The sequence below is a fragment of the Silurus meridionalis genome, chromosome 28 (assembly GCF_014805685.1).
Source record: "Silurus meridionalis isolate SWU-2019-XX chromosome 28, ASM1480568v1, whole genome shotgun sequence".
NCBI classification, from domain to species: Eukaryota; Metazoa; Chordata; class Actinopteri; order Siluriformes; family Siluridae; genus Silurus; species Silurus meridionalis.
The window spans coordinates 14,572,379-14,591,867 of NC_060911.1; the positions used below are offsets into that span (position 1 = coordinate 14,572,379).

At 39.4% G+C, this 19,489-nt stretch overlaps 1 protein-coding gene across 1 annotated transcript in view; it reads right to left on the minus strand.

The window, feature by feature from the left end:
• Positions 1–6,222: 6,222 nt before the first annotated feature.
• The window catches only part of LOC124381200 (mucin-2), a 39,699-nt gene continuing 26,432 nt past the window's right edge, over positions 6,223–19,489 (minus strand). The window contains 8 exon segments of the mRNA XM_046842617.1: positions 6,223–8,357; positions 8,360–10,753; positions 10,796–11,378; positions 11,995–13,582; positions 15,256–16,524; positions 16,862–16,903; positions 17,167–17,292; positions 17,377–17,535. Coding sequence (XP_046698573.1) covers positions 8,037–8,357; positions 8,360–10,753; positions 10,796–11,378; positions 11,995–13,582; positions 15,256–16,524; positions 16,862–16,903; positions 17,167–17,292; positions 17,377–17,535 — 6,482 coding nt within the window. The 3' untranslated portion in view covers positions 6,223–8,036.

Genomic DNA, 19,489 nt, shown 5'->3' on the forward strand with positions numbered 1-19,489 from the left:
TACTGTTTTTGGGTTGGTGGTATGAAAATGATATTCATATATCATATAACAGCATGAAAGGTAGACATGCCGGAGGTCCTATACGTACTTATCTGCTGTATGTATATATATATATATATATATATATATATATATATATATATATACACAGTACAGACCAAAAGTTTATATATATTATATATACAGTACAGACCAAAAGTTTGGACACACCTTCTCATTCAAAGAGTTTTCTTTATTTTCATGACTATGAAAATTGTAGATTCACACTGAAGGCATCAAAACTATGAATTAACACGTGGAATTATATATGGAATTGTATACATAACAAAAAAGTGAACTGAAAATATGTCATATTGTAGGTTCTTCAAAGTAGGCATCAAGAGAATGCCAAGAGTGTGCAAAGCAGTAATCTAAGCAAAAGGTGGCTACTTTGAAGAACCTACAATATGACATATTTTCAGTTGTTTCACACTTTTTTGTTATGTATATAATTCCATATATAATTCCACGTGTTAATTCATAGTTTTGATGCCTTCAGTGTGAATCTACAATTTTCATAGTCATGAAAATAAAGAAAACTCTTTGAATGAGCAGGTGTGTCCAAACTTTTGGTCTGTACTGTATATATATTGTGACGACGTTCAACATGCAGGAAAAGGCAATCGCTCCGAACACGACTGCCAGAGTGGTGCTGAACGGATAGCGCCACTTCAGCACCCGTGTTGTGGAGAGCCGTGGTGCACATGGCAAGAAGGCGGGGCGACCTGATGAGGCACAGCTGGAGCCGAATGAGGAGAGTGGCAGCTCTTCATCCTCCCAGAGTCAAGTGAAGAGTTTAAAAGGAGCTGCGCAAGACAGCGAGTTGGAGAATGTCTGGCTCCCAAGTAATGGAGGTTTTCTCTCTCCCTTTCTTTGCAGGAAGCAGCGACGGCAGTTACGGCGGAGAGACCTACAGCAGCGACAATCCCAGCTCATACCCACAGCCTGCTAGAGCTTCCTATGTACCAAGGCACTAAAACCCACATCCCGTCCCGCGCCATTGATCCCATCTTGAAACACCTTTTGTAGACAAATATCCAACAACAGGCGGTCGTACAGGAAATCGCGAAAGAAATCCACACAGCTACGAAAGAGCTCTTCAAGCTGCTTAGGAAATGACGTCAATCCCATCCTCAGCCCAGCATAGGAAGCGCAGCACCTGCTGACTAAAATGACGACGAGGGGCCGACCCAACATTTGTACACGTTTGAATATATTGCTATAAACGAGGGCTGGCCGAAACGTGAATGGGCGCAGCTTGTAGCTCCCTGCCCAGCTCATGTACTACAGCCTCCCCATAGAGTCAAATGGGAATTTAAATGTTTGGAGGACAAACTACATACCATGAAGAGAGGGCTCCAACTGAAGAGAAAATCAGTTGGAGAAATCACAGAGAGAGTGGCCATAGATACATTTATAAGGGCACTACCCCTTCAAAACAAAAGGCTGTAGGGATGAAAGACCCAAAAATTCCTAAAGAGGTAGTCGAAACAATTGAGTGCACCATGTTGAATCTAGAAGAAAAGGTAACAAGCTACCAGCCACGCTCGAAACAGTCACATAAGCAAAAACTTCAAGGTCCAGGTAGCAAACAGCGAAGGTAAGTGGCCATTGTTAATAGTGCTACCTGTGCCCCTACTAATAGGCAGAGACTGGCCTCGGTTCCCTAAGCAACGACAGACCACCCTGGGGACCGCAAGGAACAGAAGAGGCCGGACACCTGGTCATAAATATGGTGTGTTTTTGGAGCATCGCATTCCACTTTTAGTCCCAGTGTGCTCTTATATTTCCCTCCATTCTTTTGTAAAGAAGTTCCACTACATTTTGAAGTGTGGTTGTGGAGATCTGGAGGTTCATCTGCCGCAGTCAGGTACTGATGTTCGTGAGGCAAGGAGGCCTGGGGTGCAATTTATCCCAAAGTTTCTGTATGGTTAAGGATCTGAGCACTATAGCACACCATTGAAGATCTTTCTCTCCAAACCATGTAAACCATATCTTCACGGAGCTCACTTTGTACACAGGAGCATTGCTGTGCTGGAACAGGTTTCAGTGTCCAAGTGAATACAAAATTTTATTATACTCCCTCCAAAGACAATTGTGTGCTTCGAGCTTTGTGGTAACAGTTTTGAGCAGAACCACATATTGCAGGAAAGGTCATGTTTCCACAAACTTTTGACAGGAAAACTTAGAATCCATTCAGTGGTTCTCAAACCTTTTTGAGGGGGTGGATTTTTTAAGCCCTGCCTGTCCTCCATCACCTCAAAAATGGTAATAATAAAATAATAAGGTCTAATTTTTTGAAATATCAAGTAAATCGATAAAATCAAACAGTATTAAGTTCAAAAATAAAGAAAATAAAAGTGCAATTGTGTTAGGCCTCGATTGTTTGTGGTTGCTCTGAGTGTATTAACTTCGTTTTCAATAGAAATAAATCATACATGAAGATTAATAAAGAACAAAAATATTTGATAAATCCTGCCTCTCTTGCGCCAACCTGTCATATATTTATTCCCCACTAGAGGGCGGCTCACACTGAAGAGAACCGCTGAATTAAATTAAAGCATACTGTTTTATCTTCATTGACCGTTTGCTCTGTTTAAATGCAGTAGATTATAAAAACAAATAATCTGGATTGGGAATTTGGGAACTGTCCGCTTCTGGGTGGATTTTGACAATGAAGGCTGCACTGTTAGTCTCAGGTTATTGCTCTTCATTGGAGAATGCCACTTCCACTTCAGGTTCAGGTTCTAAACAGGAGAGCCCACCACACACTTAGTACGTAAGGTCATTAAGTCAGCCAATGGCCAGTGCCCGTCTACTTTGGCTTTTGATGATGCATCGTCACCCTCTGACTAAAACTTGGCTTGTGAGGCTGCACCCACCACTGATATAAACAAAAGCAACATGACGTTGAGCCCAAAAATCCACCACAACTGTGAAGGGCTAAATTAATATTCAGTTAAGTATTATTGAGGTAACAATATCCTAAAGGTTTTACAACAAACAGTATGTAATTGTGTATAAAATACATACTAAGAACATTGTCTATGAAGTGTTACCACTCACTCTGAGGAACACAGTGGCCTTGTCATACCTCCTCTATCTGCTAGACTCAGGTTCTCCAGGTTTCCTAACTGAACATCTCCATTATTCCTTCTACATCTGTGTGTTTTTTGTAGAACAGCGCCGGGGTATTATACAGTTTGGGACGATACCAAGTTGTTTACAAGAGCACAGGGCATAAACACAGAGGAACTGAGGAGCCCTGAGACTGAACCTTCACTGGAAATAATCTTGGAATAGAGAGAATATTAGCTTCTTCTTCTTCCTTCGGTTGCTCCCATTAGGGGTCGCCACAGCAAATTATCCGTCTCTACATCAACCTCATGGCCTCTACATCAACCTCTTACAAACCAACTACCTGCATGTCTTCCCTCACTCATTGGTCTTCCTCTTTTCCTCCTTCCTGGTGGCTCCATCCTCTTATAAAATCATAAGAGTCATGTAATAAGAGTAAATGATGCAAACATGTACTTCACATCTACTACTGTAACATTGGGTGTGGTTTGACTTGGCGTGGCAAAAGCATGACAGGCGTGGAGACAGAGGGAAGGATCCACATGCGAGCTTTAATCGAGAAAGTGGTCTAAACAGGCAGAGCCAACAACAACAAACAGATGTGTCTGAAAGAAAACGAAAGAGTGATCCAGAAAACAGGCGAAGGACATGGCAGGCAACAAACAATCATTAGCAAGATAAACAGTCTGAGGTCAAGACGGTGAAAACTTGGCGAGACAAAACAAAGAAACACAGAACATGGACAAAACAGAACCCGTTACAAAGTCAATACACAACCATGTGTGTTCAAGACTTTGTCCCATTTATAGTCCTCCTGCTTGGAAAAAGGAGAAGTCGGTAATTGGTTCCCAGACAGGCGATTCTGGGAACTGTAGTACATGACGCATTCTTTGAAGTCGTGATGCCCTCTGGTGGTAAGTGGAAGAGAAGACCAGGACCGGATTTCAGAAAATTGCAATAAAATGCGAGTGTTTATTGCCTTCTTTGTCGTCTATATTAAAAAATTTTTTTTTTTATTTACGAGCTTTTCTTTTACATTTTGACTTTTATCACTTCACCTAATTTAGTTTAAATGATGATATTAGTCAGATGTTCCTGCTTCAGTCAATTTATCAGCTTTGGATCCTAATTTAACTGGATCTAAGTTAATTTTTTACTTTAGTTAAACTATATCAATTTATTTATTATTTATGCCTTGTTTGGGTTCCTTCCTCTAAACTGGAATAATACTCGTCAAATGGTAAATTACAAATATATATATTCAAGCATCAGTAAAACATAAATCATAGTGTATCTGTGTACAAAAATAAAATTTTATAGGCCAATTAATTTTAACACATGAACAAACTTCAAGTGGATTTGCTCAACTAAAGTAATCAGTTCATTTGTTAAGAATGAGAAAGATCTTAAGTCTCTCATGGTGTGGCCCTCTACCGGTAGGTATAGACATGACAGTTTTATGTGTTCTTCATTCAAGTCAAGTTTATTTGTATAGCACTTTTCACAACAGACATTGTCTCAAAGCAGCTTTACAGAAATCAACAGTCAAGGTGAATGGTGTGCATTTATCCCTGATGAGCAGCCATGGTGACTGTGGCAAGGAAAAACTCCATAGATGTAATGAGGAAGAAACCTTGAGAGGAACCAGACTCAAAAGGGGAACCCATCCTCATTTGGGTGACATCAAGAGTTTGATCATAAATCTTTCAACAGTACAGAACACTGGAGAGTGAGAACTAACATGAGTACTGGAGTATAAGATTATAAGTAAATGTTCTTTCTACAGTCTTTGGTATAAAAGTAGGAGCTTAACATTTGTGATCATCACAGATCCAGCATCAGCTTCTCCATGCCAGAGCCTTTAAACACTTCAGGAAGTCCAATATCAAACTCATGTAGTGGGATCCAATTGGCACTGGTACGTCTCTAGATGGTTCGGAATGTTTGCAAGTTTGGCATCTACTTCTTTAAAGTCCATAATCTTCACGAGGTGGGACGTGACTGGAGCTGGCCAAACCTCAGGAAGCCTCAGGATGGGGAGAGAAAGAGAAGCAGTGGAGAGGAATTAGCGTAGCTGCTGTTCATGATATTAACAGCACAAGTTGATAATGTGCATGTGATCAGATGTTCTGGAGCACAAGGTTATGATGTGATGTGTGTTATGTGTAGGCTTTGCTAAAAAGATATGTTTTTAATCTACACTTAAACTGGGAGAGTGTGTCTGAGCCCCAAACACTGTCAGGAAGACTATTCCAGAGTTTAGGAGCTAAATGTGAAAATGCTCTACCACCTTTAGTGGACTTTGCTATTCTAGGAACTACTAGAAGCCCAGAATTTTTAGCTCTCAGGGAGCGTGACGTTCATCTTCATTTATGATTTTTTCTATTTAAATTAAAGTTCATAAACTCAAAGCAGCCACAACCAAGCATTAGTCATATTGCAAGTAAATTATAACAATATCGGTTAGCCTACCAAACACAACTACACTGTTATTTCCTCAATCTTTAAACTTGATGCTATTTAATGTTATCGATTTAGAACTTGATATTTCAATAATTAGACATTTTTCATTACCATCTATGAGGTCCTGGAGGACACGTGGGGCTTGGAAATCCATTTCGCTCTAAGTTTGAGAACCACTGGTCTATAATAAACAGCGTGCATGCACAGATCACACCGATTTATGGTCGAATAGTAAATACACAATGCTGAATATAGAAAAAAAAACAAAGGATTTTTTTTTTTTTTATGTGATGGCACTTTATGATGCTGTGTCCTCAGTGCTGTTAAAATAAAACATTTCCAGTTAGAATGAGATCAGCAGCGGGGCAGAATCCCAAGGAACCACTGAGGAACCTAATGGAGTCCTGAATCCAGGGATCAACACTCAATATAACGGCTTTCTTTCAGATTCAGCTCCAATCTGTGCACTGCAATCGTGCGAGCTGAGAAACAAGCTGTAAAAGCCATTTCATACATGGTTTCAACATTAATATGATACAAAATTGAACAAATAAAGAAATAAACCAGCTAGAATTCCATGTGAAGAATGTCATAGGAGAAGCTCCTATATAACATTTTAGTGTTGACAGGTATATATTAATGTTAAAAGGTAACAATGTAAATTTTTATTTGACATAAAAATAATTTTACTCGATTATTCACACCATTCAATCAAAAGCAGGTTTATAAAACACTTCATTTGCTGTTTACATCTTTACATCTATTTTGCATTCTGGAACAAGTCATGTGAAAACCCACTGGAAACCATTAAAATTCTCCGGGAAATCATCTGAAAGCTCCAGAAGTTCGGCTCAGGTAACATCAAAATTTAAAAAGAAACAATAAAAAAAAGTGTATAAAAGTGTACAGAGTATTTTCTTGTTTTCTTCTGCGAGTGTTACACTCTAAAATGTTCCCATAATGATATGGTGTATTTACAGACAGTATTGGAATAAAAACAGCAGGAATATCATGTGTACAGCATATACAGTCTGTGTAGAAAAAAAAATAAAATGATCTAAATATAAACATAAAGAAGTATAAAAGAATCATTACAAATGCTGAAGGATAAATACTAATAAAAAAACCCTAAATCATTAAATAACACACCAGCTACTGTTTTCCTGTTCAGGATACTTCACTTTCATCTCCACATCCTTCCTGGAAGGCGAGAGATGCCCATCCATTACCATAATCTCACACAAACATCTCTTTTCATTGGCTCTGTACATGTACCCTGCACAATGACAAAGTTGAATCTAATCTAATCTAATCCAATCTAATAATCTCACCTGGTGGAAATTTAATGTCAGTTTTACTTATTTTTATATTACATTTTCTCACATCTCACTTTGTTCTTTACAGATTTGAGCCAAATCTCTTATCCTCAGTCTCTGATGTTTGAGGCTCATAGAGACACTTAGAAGAAGGAGAAGTTTCTTTACTCTTTTATCCTCTTGGTAAGGGTTTCTTTTGCTTCAGAGAAGCTTTTTGTTTCTTAATCAAAGTATGTTTTCCTTTTTACTTGGATGTGTACTGTTTTATTTTCAGAACTTGTAGCTGCAGAATTGAGTTGCTAGCAGCAGATGTGAAACATGAGTTTTTGGCATCAGGTTTAGAAGTTGAGTTTCTTGCATCAGGTGTAAAAGCTGAGTTGTTGGCATCAGGTGTAGAAGTTGACTTCTAGGTATCAGGTGTTGAAGTTGAGTTTTTGTTATCTGGTGTAGAAGTTGAGTTCTTGGTATTAGGTGTAGATGTTGAGTTCTTGGTATCAGGTGTTGAAGGTGAGTTCTTGGTAACAGGGGTAGAAGTTGAGTTTTTGGTATCAGGGGTAGAAGTTGAGTACTTGGTAAAAGGTGTAGAAGTTGAGTTCTTGGTATCATGTATTGAAGTTGAGTTCTTGGTATCAGGTGCAGAAGTTGAGTTCTTGGTTTCAGGGGTAGAAGTTGAGTTCTTGGTATCAGGTGTAGATGTTGAGTTCTTGGTATCTGGTGTTGAAGTTGAGTTGGTGGTATCAGGTGTTGAAGGTGAGTTCTTGGTATCAGGTGCGGAAGTTAAGTTTTTGGTATCAGGGTTAGAAGTTGAGTTCTTGGTATGAGGTATTGAAGTTGAGTTATTGGTATCATGTGCAGAGGTTGAGTTCTTGGATTCAGGTGTTAAAGTTGAGTTCTTGGTATCAGGTGTAGATTTTGAATTCCTGGTATCAGGAGTAGAAGTTGAGTTCTTGGTATCGGGTGTAGATTTTGAGTTCTTGGTATCAGGGGAGAAGTTGGGTTTTGGTATCAGATGTAGATGTTGAGTTTTTGGTAAAAGATGTAGATGTTGAGTTCATGGTATCAGGTTTTGAAGTTGAGTTCTTGGTATCAGGTGTTAAAGGTGAGTTTTTGGTATCAGGGGCAGATGTTGAGTTCTTGGTATCAGGTGTGGAAGTTGATTTCTTGATACCAGGTGTAGAAGTTGAGTTTTGGTATCAGGTGCAAAAGTTGAATTCTTGGTATCAGGTGCAGAAGTTGAGTTCTTGGTTTCAGGGTAGAAGTTGAGTTGTTGGTATCAGGTATTGAAGTTGAGTTTTTGGTATCAGGTGCAGAAGTTGAATTCTTGGTATCAGATGTTGAAGTTGATTTCTTGGTATCTGGTGTAGAAGTTGAGTTCTTGGTTTCAGGTGTTAAAGTTGAGTTCTTGGTATCAGGTATTGAAGTTGAGTTCTTGGTATCAGGTGCAGAAGTTGAGTTTTTGGTTTCAGGGTAGAAGTTGAGTTCTTGGTTTCAGGTGTTGAAGTTGAGTTGTTGGTATCAGGTGTAGATGTTGAGTTCTTGGTATCTGGTGTTGAAGTTGAGTTTTTGGTTTCCGGGGTAGAAGTTGAGTTCTTGGTATCTGGTGTTGAAGTTGAGTTTGTGGTATCAGATGTAGATGCTGAGTTCGTGGTATCAGGTTTTGAAGTTAAGTTCTTGGTATCAGGTGTTAAAGGTGAGTTCTGGGTAGCAGGTGTTAAAGATGAGTTCTTGGTATCAGGGGCAGAAGTTGAGTTCTTGGTATCAGGTGCAGAAGTTGAGTTCTTGGTATCAGGTGCAGAAGTTGAGTTCTTGGTATATGGTGTAGAAGTTGACTTTTTGGTAACAGGGGTAGAATTTGAGTTATTGGTAAAAGGTGTAGAAGTTGAGTTCTTGGTATCATGTATTGAAGTTGAGTTCTTGGTATCAGGTGCAGAAGTTGAGTTCTTGGTTTCAGGGGTAGAAGTTGAGTTCTTGGTATCAGGTGTAGATGTTGAGTTCTTGGTATCTGGTGTTGAAGTTGAGTTGGTGGTATCAGGTGTTGAAGTTGAGTTATTGGTATCATGTGCAGAAGTTGAGTCATTGGTATCATGTGCAGAAGTTGAGTTCTTGGTTTCAGGTGTTGAAGTTGAGTTCTTTGTATCAGGTATTGAAGTTGAGTTTTTGGTATATGGTGTAAAAGTTGAGTTATTGGAATCAGACATTGAAGTTGAGTTCTTGGTATCAGGTGTAGAGATTGAGTTCTTGGTATAAGGTGTAGAAGGTGAGTTCTTGGTATCAGATGTTAAATTTGAATTCTTGGTATCAGGTGTAGAAGTTGAGTTCTTGGTATCATTTATTGAAGTTGAGTTCTTGGTTTCAGGGGTAGAAGTTGCGTTCTTGGTATCAGATGTAGAAGGTGAGTTCATGGTATCAGATGTTGAAGTTGAGGTATTGGTACCTGGGGTAGAAGTTGAGTTCTTGGTATGAGGTATTGAAGTTGAGTTCTTGGTATCAGGTGCAGAAGTTGAGTTCTTAATTTCAGTGGTAGAAGGTGAGTTCTTGGAATCAGGGATGGAAGTTGAGTTTTTGGTATCAGGGGGAGAAGTTGAGTTTTTGGTATCAGGTGCACAGGTTGCGTTCTTGGTATCAGACGTTGAGTTTGAGTTCTTGGTATCAGGTGTAAAGATTAAGTTCTTGGTATAAGGTGTAGAAGATGAGTTCTTGGTATCAGATGTTGAAGTTGAGTTCTTGGTATCAGATGTTGAAGTTGAGTTCTTGGTATCAGATGTTGAAGTTAAGTTCTTGGTATCAGGGGTAGAAGTTGAGTTCTTGGTATATGGTGTAGAAGTTGACTTCTTGGTAATAGGGGTAGAAGTTGAGTTATTGGTATCAGGGGTAGAAGTTGAGTTCTTGGTATATGGTGCAGAAGTTAAGATCTTGGTATGAGGTATTGAAGTTGAGTTCTTGGTATTAGGTATTGAAGTTGAGTTTTTGGTATGAGGTATTAAAGTTGAGTTCTTGGTATGAGGTATTAAAGTTGAGTTCTTGGTATATGGTGCAGAAGTTGAGTTCTTGCTATAAGGTGTAGAAGGTAAGTTCTTGGTAACAGGAGTGGAAGTTGAATTCTTGGTAACAGGAGTGGAAGTTGAATTCTTGGTATCAGACGTTGAAGTTGAGTTCTTGGTAACAGGAGTGGAAGTTGAGTTCTTGGTAACAGGGGTAGAAGTTGAGTTCTTGGTATTTGGTGTAAATGTTGAGTTGTTGGTATCAGGGGTAGAAGTTGAGTTGTTGGTATCAGGTATTGAAGTTGAGTTCTTGGTAGCAGGGGTAGAAGTTGCGTTCTTGGTATCAGATGTAGAAGGTGAGTTCATGGTATCAGATGTTGAAGTTGAGGTCTTGGTACCTGGGGTAGAAGTTGACTTCTTGGTATGAGGTATTGAAGTTGAGTTCTTGGTATCAGGTGCAGAAGTTGAGTTCTTAATTTCAGGGGTAGAAGGTGAGTTCTTGGAAACAGGGGTGGAAGTTGAGTTTTTGGTATCAGGGGGAGAAGTTGAGTTTCTGGTATCAGGAGTAGAAGTTGAGTTTTTGGTATCAAGGCTAGAAGTTGAGTTCTTGGTATATGGTGCAGAAGTTGAGTTTTTGGTATCAGGTGCACAGGTTGAGTTCTTGGTATCAGACGTTGAGGTTGAGTTCTTGGTATCAGGTGTAAAGATTAAGTTCTTGGTATAAGGTGTAGAAGATGAGTTCTTGGTATCAGATGTTTTAGTTGAGTTCTTGGTATCAGATGTTGAAGTTAAGTTCTTGGTATCAGGGGTAGAAGTTGAGTTCTTGGTATATGGTGCAGAAGTTGAGTTCTTGGTATTAGGTATTGAAGTTGAGTTCTTGGTATGAGGTATTGAAGTTGAGTTCTTGGTATCAGGTGCAGAAGTTGAGTTCTTGGTATTAGGTATTGAAGTTGAGTTCTTGGTATGAGGTATTGAAGTTGAGTTCTTGGTATATGGTGCAGAAGGTAAGTTCTTGGTAACAGGAGTGGAAGTTGAATTCTTGGTATCAGACGTTGAAGTTGAGTTCTTGGTAACAGGAGTGGAAGTTGAGTTCTTGGTATGAAGTATTGAAGTTGAGTTCTTGGTATCAGGTGTAAAGATTAAGTTCTTGGTATAAGGTGTAGAAGATGAGTTCTTGGTATCAGATGTTGAAGTTGAGTTCTTGGTATCAGGTGCAGAAGTTGAGCTCTTGGTATCAGGGGTAGAAGTTAAGGTTTTGGTATCAGGTGCAATAGTTGAGTTCTTGGAATCAGGGATGGAAGTTGAGTTTTTGGTATCAGGGGGAGTAGTTGAGTTTCTGGTATCAGCAGTAGAAGTTGAGTTCTTGGTATCAGCTGCAGAAGTTGAGTTCTTGGTATCAGTTGTAGATGTTAGGTTCTTGGTATCAGGGGTAGAAATTGAGTTATTGGTATCAGGGGTAGAAGTTAAGTTCTTGGTATCAGGTGTAGAAGTTGAGTTCTTGGTAACAGGAGTTCTTGGTTCTTAATTTCAGGGGTAGAAGGTGAGTTCTTGGAATCAGGGGTGGAAGTTGAGTTTTTGGTATCCGGGGGAGAAGTTGAGTTTCTGGTATCAGGAGTAGAAGTTGAGTTTTTGGTATCAAGGCTAGAAGTTGAGTTCTTGGTATATGGTGCAGAAGTTGAGTTTTTGGTATCAGGTGCACAGGTTGAGTTCTTGGTATCAGACGTTGAGGTTGAGTTCTTGGTATCAGGGGTAGAAGTTGAGTTCTTGGTATATGGTGTAGAAGTTGAGTTCTTGGTATCAGATGTTGAAGTTGAGTTCTTGGTATCAGATGTTGAAGTTAAGTTCTTGGTATATGGTGTAGAAGTTGACTTCTTGGTAATAGGGGTAGAAGTTGAGTTATTGGTATCAGGGGTAGAAGTTGAGTTCTTGGTATATGGTGCAGAAGTTGAGTTCTTGGTATCAGGGGTAGAAGTTGAGTTCTTGGTATTAGGTATTGAAGTTGAGTTCTTGGTATGAGGTATTGAAGTTGAGTTCTTGGTATATGGTGCAGAAGGTAAGTTTTGGTAACAGGAATGGAAGTTGAATTCTTGGTATCAGATGTTGAAGTTGAGTTCTTGGTAACAGGAGTGGAAGTTGAGTTCTTGGTATATGGTGTAGAAGTTGAGTTCTTGGTATCAGATGTTGAAGTTGAGTTCTTGGTATCAGATGTTGAAGTTAAGTTCTTGGTATCAGGGGTAGAAGTTGCGTTCTTGGTATATGGTGTAGAAGTTGAGTTATTGGTATCAGGGGTAGAAGTTGAGTTCTTGGTATATGGTGCAGAAGTTGAGTTCTTGGTATCAGGGGTAGAAGTTGAGTTCTTGGTATTAGGTATTGAAGTTGAGTTCTTGGTATGAGGTATTGAAGTTGAGTTCTTGGTATGAGGTATTGAAGTTGAGTTCTTGCTATAAGGTGTAGAAGGTAAGTTCTTGGTAACAGGAGTGGAAGTTGAATTCTTGGTATCAGATGTTGAAGTTAAGTTCCTGGTATCAGGAGTAGAGGTTGAGTTATTGGTATCAGGTGCAGAAGTTAAGCTCTTGATATCAGTTGTAGATGTAAAGTTCTTGGTATCAGGTGCAGAAGTTGAGTTCTTGGTATCAGGGGTAGAAGTTGAGTTCTTGGAATCAGGGATGGAAGTTGAGTTTTTGGTATCAGGGGGAGTAGTTGAGTTTCTGGTATCAGCAGTAGAAGTTGAGTTTTTGGTATCAGCTGGAGAAGTTGAGTTCTTGGTATCAGCTGCAGAAGTTGAGTTCTTGGTATCAGTTGTAGATGTTAAATTCTTGGTATCAGGGGTAGAAATTGAGTTATTGGTATCAGGGGTAGAAGTTAAGTTCTTGGTATCAGGTGTAGAAGTTGAGTTCTTGGTAACAGGAGTGGAAGTTGAATTCTTGGTATCAGACGTTGAAGTTGAGTTCTTGGTAACAGGAGTGGAAGTTGAGTTCTTGGTAACAGGGGTAGAAGTTGAGTTCTTGGTATTTGGTGTAAATGTTGAGTTGTTGGTATCAGGGGTAGAAGTTGAGTTTTTGGTATCTGGTGTATAAGTTGAGTTGTTGGTATCAGGAGTAGAAGGTAAGTTCTTGGTATCAGGTGTGGAAGTTGAGTTTTTTGTATCAGATGTTGAAGTTGAATTCTTGGTACCAGGGATGGAAGTTGAGTTTTTGGTATCAGGGGGAGAAGTTGAGTTTTTGGTATCAGGAATAGAAGTTGAGTTTTTGGTATCAAGGCTAGAAGTTGAGTTCTTGGTATATGGTGCAGAAGTTGAGTTTTTGGTATCAGGTGCACAGGTTGAGTTCTTGGTATCAGACGTTGAGGTTGAGTTCTTGGTATCAGGGGTAGAAGTTGAGTTCTTGGTATATGGTGTAGAAGTTGAGTTCTTGGTATCAGATGTTGAAGTTGAGTTCTTGGTATCAGATGTTGAAGTTAAGTTCTTGGTATATGGTGTAGAAGTTGACTTCTTGGTAATAGGGGTAGAAGTTGAGTTATTGGTATCAGGGGTAGAAGTTGAGTTCTTGGTATATGGTGCAGAAGTTGAGTTCTTGGTATCAGGGGTAGAAGTTGAGTTCTTGGTATTAGGTATTGAAGTTGAGTTCTTGGTATGAGGTATTGAAGTTGAGTTCTTGGTATATGGTGCAGAAGGTAAGTTTTGGTAACAGGAATGGAAGTTGAATTCTTGGTATCAGATGTTGAAGTTGAGTTCTTGGTAACAGGAGTGGAAGTTGAGTTCTTGGTATATGGTGTAGAAGTTGAGTTCTTGGTATCAGATGTTGAAGTTGAGTTCTTGGTATCAGATGTTGAAGTTAAGTTCTTGGTATCAGGGTAGAAGTTGAGTTCTTGGTATATGGTGTAGAAGTTGAGTTATTGGTATCAGGGTAGAAGTTGAGTTCTTGGTATATGGTGCAGAAGTTGAGTTCTTGGTATCAGGGTAAGTTGAGTTCTTGGTATATGGTGTAGAAGTTGAGTTCTTGGTATCAGATGTTGAAGTTGAGTTCTTGGTATCAGATGTTGAAGTTAAGTTCTTGGTATATGGTGTAGAAGTTGACTTCTTGGTAATAGGGGTAGAAGTTGAGTTATTGGTATCAGGGGTAGAAGTTGAGTTCTTGGTATATGGTGCAGAAGTTGAGTTCTTGGTATCAGGGGTAGAAGTTGAGTTCTTGGTATTAGGTATTGAAGTTGAGTTCTTGGTATGAGGTATTGAAGTTGAGTTCTTGGTATATGGTGCAGAAGGTAAGTTTTTGGTAACAGGAATGGAAGTTGAATTCTTGGTATCAGATGTTGAAGTTGAGTTCTTGGTAACAGGAGTGGAAGTTGAGTTCTTGGTATATGGTGTAGAAGTTGAGTTCTTGGTATCAGATGTTGAAGTTGAGTTCTTGGTATCAGATGTTGAAGTTAAGTTCTTGGTATCAGGGGTAGAAGTTGCGTTCTTGGTATATGGTGTAGAAGTTGAGTTATTGGTATCAGGGGTAGAAGTTGAGTTCTTGGTATATGGTGCAGAAGTTGAGTTCTTGGTATCAGGGGTAGAAGTTGAGTTCTTGGTATTAGGTATTGAAGTTGAGTTCTTGGTATGAGGTATTGAAGTTGAGTTCTTGGTATGAGGTATTGAAGTTGAGTTCTTGCTATAAGGTGTAGAAGGTAAGTTCTTGGTAACAGGAGTGGAAGTTGAATTCTTGGTATCAGATGTTGAAGTTAAGTTCCTGGTATCAGGAGTAGAGGTTGAGTTATTGGTATCAGGTGCAGAAGTTGAGCTCTTGATATCAGTTGTAGATGTAAAGTTCTTGGTATCAGGTGCAGAAGTTGAGTTCTTGGTATCAGGGGTAGAAGTTGAGTTCTTGGAATCAGGGATGGAAGTTGAGTTTTGGTATCAGGGGAGAAGTTGAGTTTCTGGTATCAGCAGTAGAAGTTGAGTTTTTGGTATCAGCTGGAGAAGTTGAGTTCTTGGTATCAGCTGCAGAAGTTGAGTTCTTGGTATCAGTTGTAGATGTTAAATTCTTGGTATCAGGGGTAGAAATTGAGTTATTGGTATCAGGGGTAGAAGTTAAGTTCTTGGTATCAGGTGTAGAAGTTGAGTTCTTGGTAACAGGAGTGGAAGTTGAATTCTTGGTATCAGACGTTGAAGTTGAGTTCTTGGTAACAGGAGTGGAAGTTGAGTTCTTGGTATCAGGGTAGAAGTTGAGTTCTTGGTATTTGGTGTAAATGTTGAGTTGTTGGTATCAGGGTAGAAGTTGAGTTTTTGGTATCTGGTGTATAAGTTGAGTTGTTGGTATCAGGAGTAGAAGGTAAGTTCTTGGTATCAGGTGTGGAAGTTGAGTTTTTTGTATCAGATGTTGAAGTTGAATTCTTGGTACCAGGGATGGAAGTTGAGTTTTTGGTATCAGGGGAGAAGTTGAGTTTTGGTATCAGGAATAGAAGTTGAGTTTTGGTATCAAGGCTAGAAGTTGAGTTCTTGGTATATGGTGCAGAAGTTGAGTTATTGGTATCAGGTGCAGAAGTTGATTTCTTGGTATCAGGGGTAGAAGTTGAGTTCTTGGTATTTGTTGTAGATGTTGAGTTTTTGGTATGAGGTGTTGAAGTTGAGCTTTTGGTATCAGGGGTAGAAGTTGAGTTCTTTGTATATGGTGTAGATGTTGAGATTTTGGTATCAGATGTTGAAGTTGAGTTCTTGGTTTCAGGGGTAGAAGGTGAGTTCCTGGTATCAGCAGTAGAAGTTGAGTTCTTGGTATCAGCTGCAGAAGTTGAGTTCTTGGTATCAGTTGTAGATGTTAAGTTCCTGGTATCAGGGGTAGAATTTAAGTTCTTGGTATCAGGGGCAGAAGTTGAGTTCTTGGTATCAGATGTTGAAGTTGAGTTCTTGGTACCAGGTGTAGAAGTTGAGTTCTTGGTATCAGGTGTAGAAGTTGAGTTCTTGGTAACAGGAGTGGAAGTTGAGTTCTTGGTCAAAGGTGTAGATGTTGAGTTCTTGGTTTCAGGTGTGGAAGTTGAGTTCTTGGTAGCAGGGGTAGAAGTTGAGTTCTTGGTATCAGGGGTAAAAGTTGAGTTCTTGGCATTTGGTGTAGATGTTGAGTTGTTGGTATCAGGGGTAGAAGTTGAGTTGTTGGTAGCAGGAGTAGAATTTAAGTTCTTGGTATCAGGGGCAGAAGTTGAGTTCTTGGTATTAGATGTTGAAGTTGAGTACTTGGTACCAGGTGTAGAAGTTGAACTCTTGGTATCAGACGTTGAACTTGAGTTCTTGGTACCAGGTGTAGAAGTTGAACTCTTGGTATCAGACGTTGAACTTGAGTTCTTGGTATCAGGTGTAGAAGTTGAGTTCTTGGTATCAGGTGTAGAAGTGGAGTTCTTGGTATATGGTGTTGAAGTTGAGCTTTTGGTATCAGGGGTAGAAGTTGAGTTCTTTGTATATGGTGTAGATGTTGAGATTTTTGTATCAGAGGTAGAAGTTGAGTTATTGGTATCAGGGGTAGAAGTTGAGTTCTTGGTATATGGTGCAGAAGTTGAGTTCTTGGTATCAGGGGTAGAAGTTGAGTTCTTGGTACCAGGGGTAGAAGTTGAGTTCTTGGTACCAGGGGTAGAAGTTGAGTTTGTGTTGGGAATTGTGTTGTTGGTATCATGTGTGAGACCTGAAATATTAAAAAGTGAAAAAATACAAACATATTTAGAATTGTCTTGGATAGAAATTGTTCTGATGTTGTGTCTCTTCAGAGAAGATGGAAGATCAAGTTTAATAAATATTTTAACCAATAAACATTTATTGTTAATAAAACACTCAGATGCAAATAAAACAAATTCTGGTGTTTATAAGTTTAGTGAATAATTAAGACTGTATAAAATGGATCCATTTGGAGTTTTACTTGGAAACAGACTGCTGTAAAATCTTTCATAGAATCTGAAACAGAAGCTGGTTGTGGATTTTCTGAAAAGGTTCGAGGTTCATGAAGCTGCTTTAAACACATTTACCTGGAGATGGAGTCAGTCTTGTTTCTGCGCTTTTCTCTATTTCTATATGCAGAAAAAACTGATTTGAATTTGATATTTTCTGGTTGATAAAAAATAAATTAAACTTTGTATCACCTTTTTTTTTACATAGTACACAATAGACAGTAATTCCAGCAGCACACAGCAGCAGAACAATTATATTTAGAAGAAGGTATCTATTTCCATACTCTACACACACACACACACACATCATGTTGTTTCTGCAGTTCTACCATCAGAAATGTTCTTCCATACAAGATACTTTCAGGATGATTGATCTGTGATACCTGCAGGGATGAATATTGCTGTTCTGCACTCTTTTGTCTCCTGACCAGACAAACCCACAGAGCAGGAGATCCACAAAGATGGAGACACAATCATCCATGAGCTCACATCTACAAGTCCTTCAGTATCTGAGGAAAAAGAAAGTGAGATCATGTTGGTCATGTTTCTTTGTAGTCGTGTCTCTGATGGAACAGTACATGAGGGGATCTTACTGTTGGTGAACTTGTCTTTGCTGAGATGTTTCAGATCTCTCCCATCTTTATCTGTCCAGATGACTGAAGGCTCAGGTAGCCAACCATGTGAGTGACAGCTAACGTTAATCTTTCCTTCTCCTGCTTCATGTAAGGTGAGAACAGGAGTGGATCCCACCACTGAGAGAGAAAGAGAGAAGGAAAGAGAAAGTAAGTCAATACAACAGGAATTCAAAAAGAAGTTTAGAAGAACATTCTCTATGAAGCGTTACCTCTCACTCCGAGGTACACCGTGGCCTTTTCATACCATTTATCACTGCTTACATGGCACACATAGTCTCCTCTATCTGCTAGAGTCAGGTTCTTCAGTTTCATGGAGACATCTCCTTTCTCCAGGTCTCCTAAAAGAAACACTCTGCCCTGGTACTGAACATCTACAGGATTCTTCTGGATCTGTGTGTTTTTGTAAAACAGGGCCGGGGTATTATATAGTTTGGGACGATACCAGCGCACCTCCAGGTGTCGAGCATCCAAGTTGTTTTCAAGAGCACAGGGAAGAGACACAGAGGAACCGAGGAGCCCCGAGACTGGAGACTGAACCTTCACTGAAAATAATCCTGGAGAAGATTTTAGACCCAAATCAGCATCATGTCTATTTAAATCACTGTGTATGATCTTTTATCAGAACAGAGTCTAGAGCAGGGGTGTCAAACTCAGGCCCGCGGGCCAAATCTGTGTAATTATATTTGGCCCGCGAGATCATTTTAAATGTGTATTAGAGCTGCCCGCCAGTGTATAGTGCATACACCGCTAATACTACAAATCCCAGAATGCTTTGTTAGTGCAGTTGCGCGTCAGTCGAGACCGCTGAAAAACTCTGCGTATTCAGCGTTGAATTTACTTCCGCGATTTACCGACTTTGAAGCCCAGAAATGCAGATTTGAACTGCTCAGTAATCCGTTTGTGGTTGACGTGGAAAGCGCACCAACCAACCTCCAAATGGGGCTGATTGAACTCCAGTGTAGAGACACGCTCAAGTGAAAGTACGACTCTGTGTGTGCTGCACAGTTTTCATGTTTCCTCCCCGACACACTGCTCCAACTCCGTGCCCAAGCTGCTGAAACACTCTCTATGTTAAGCAGCACATATCTGTGTGAGTAACTGTTCTCTTTAATGGAGATGAACAAAACACCACTCAGAAGTCTCATTGATGAACACCTTCACTCAATCCTGAGGATTTCCTCAGATCAGAGCCTAAACCCAGACATTGATGCAGTTTGGCTTGAACCAATGTGCATCAGAATAAATCAGATTGTAAAAACTGAGCTAGAATGAATGTTGTCTTTATGCACTTTTCCTACTTCAAGGCATGGACTGGTAATAGTTGAAAGATTGCTTTTTTTAATTGAAGGAAATTCTTATTATTTTGGTTGTGTTGTTGTTGCCCTGTGAAAAAAGGTTTAAATTAAAAAGGAATTAGAAATGTCTATAGATAGATAGATAGAGAGAGAAAGAGAGATACTCAGCATAAGTCATGTTATGTTCTGAATGGCATCAGGTAATAAATAGTCAAATATAAATTAAATAAATAAATAACATCAAATAGACATCAATAAAACAAGACAATGAGAGTTAAAAGATAGGGGTTGGTGTAATCGTTAAGCTGAGCTCTGGTGCAAAGTACAATTCTTCTTCTTTTAAGAAACAAAGAGCTAATGGCATCACAGTCAGTGCTCTGAACCATTTAGTTTTTCCCTGCTCAGGTATATTGCCATTTTTGCTTGACCAAAAATAAAAATAATCAACTGACACATAAACCTGTTGCTCCTGCTGTACTTAAAACCCAGAATAAAACACTGTAAAGTAAAAGTCACATTCAAGTACCATAAAATGCCTTTTACAAACTCAAAAAGTGACTGCAACCTGGAGCATTGAGTAAAAGCATGAAAAACAGTCTCTCTCTGTGAACAGAATGGACAGACTTGTAAAACATTGGGGTTTAAAACAAAAATAAAAGAGTTCACAGAGATAACGCAGTGTAAAACCCTCCACTGGAGGTCGGCAGCTTTCTTAGGTAATGGTGGGTTATACAGTGCCCTCCACTCTGGTCTAATATCATTGTTAAAACCAAAAA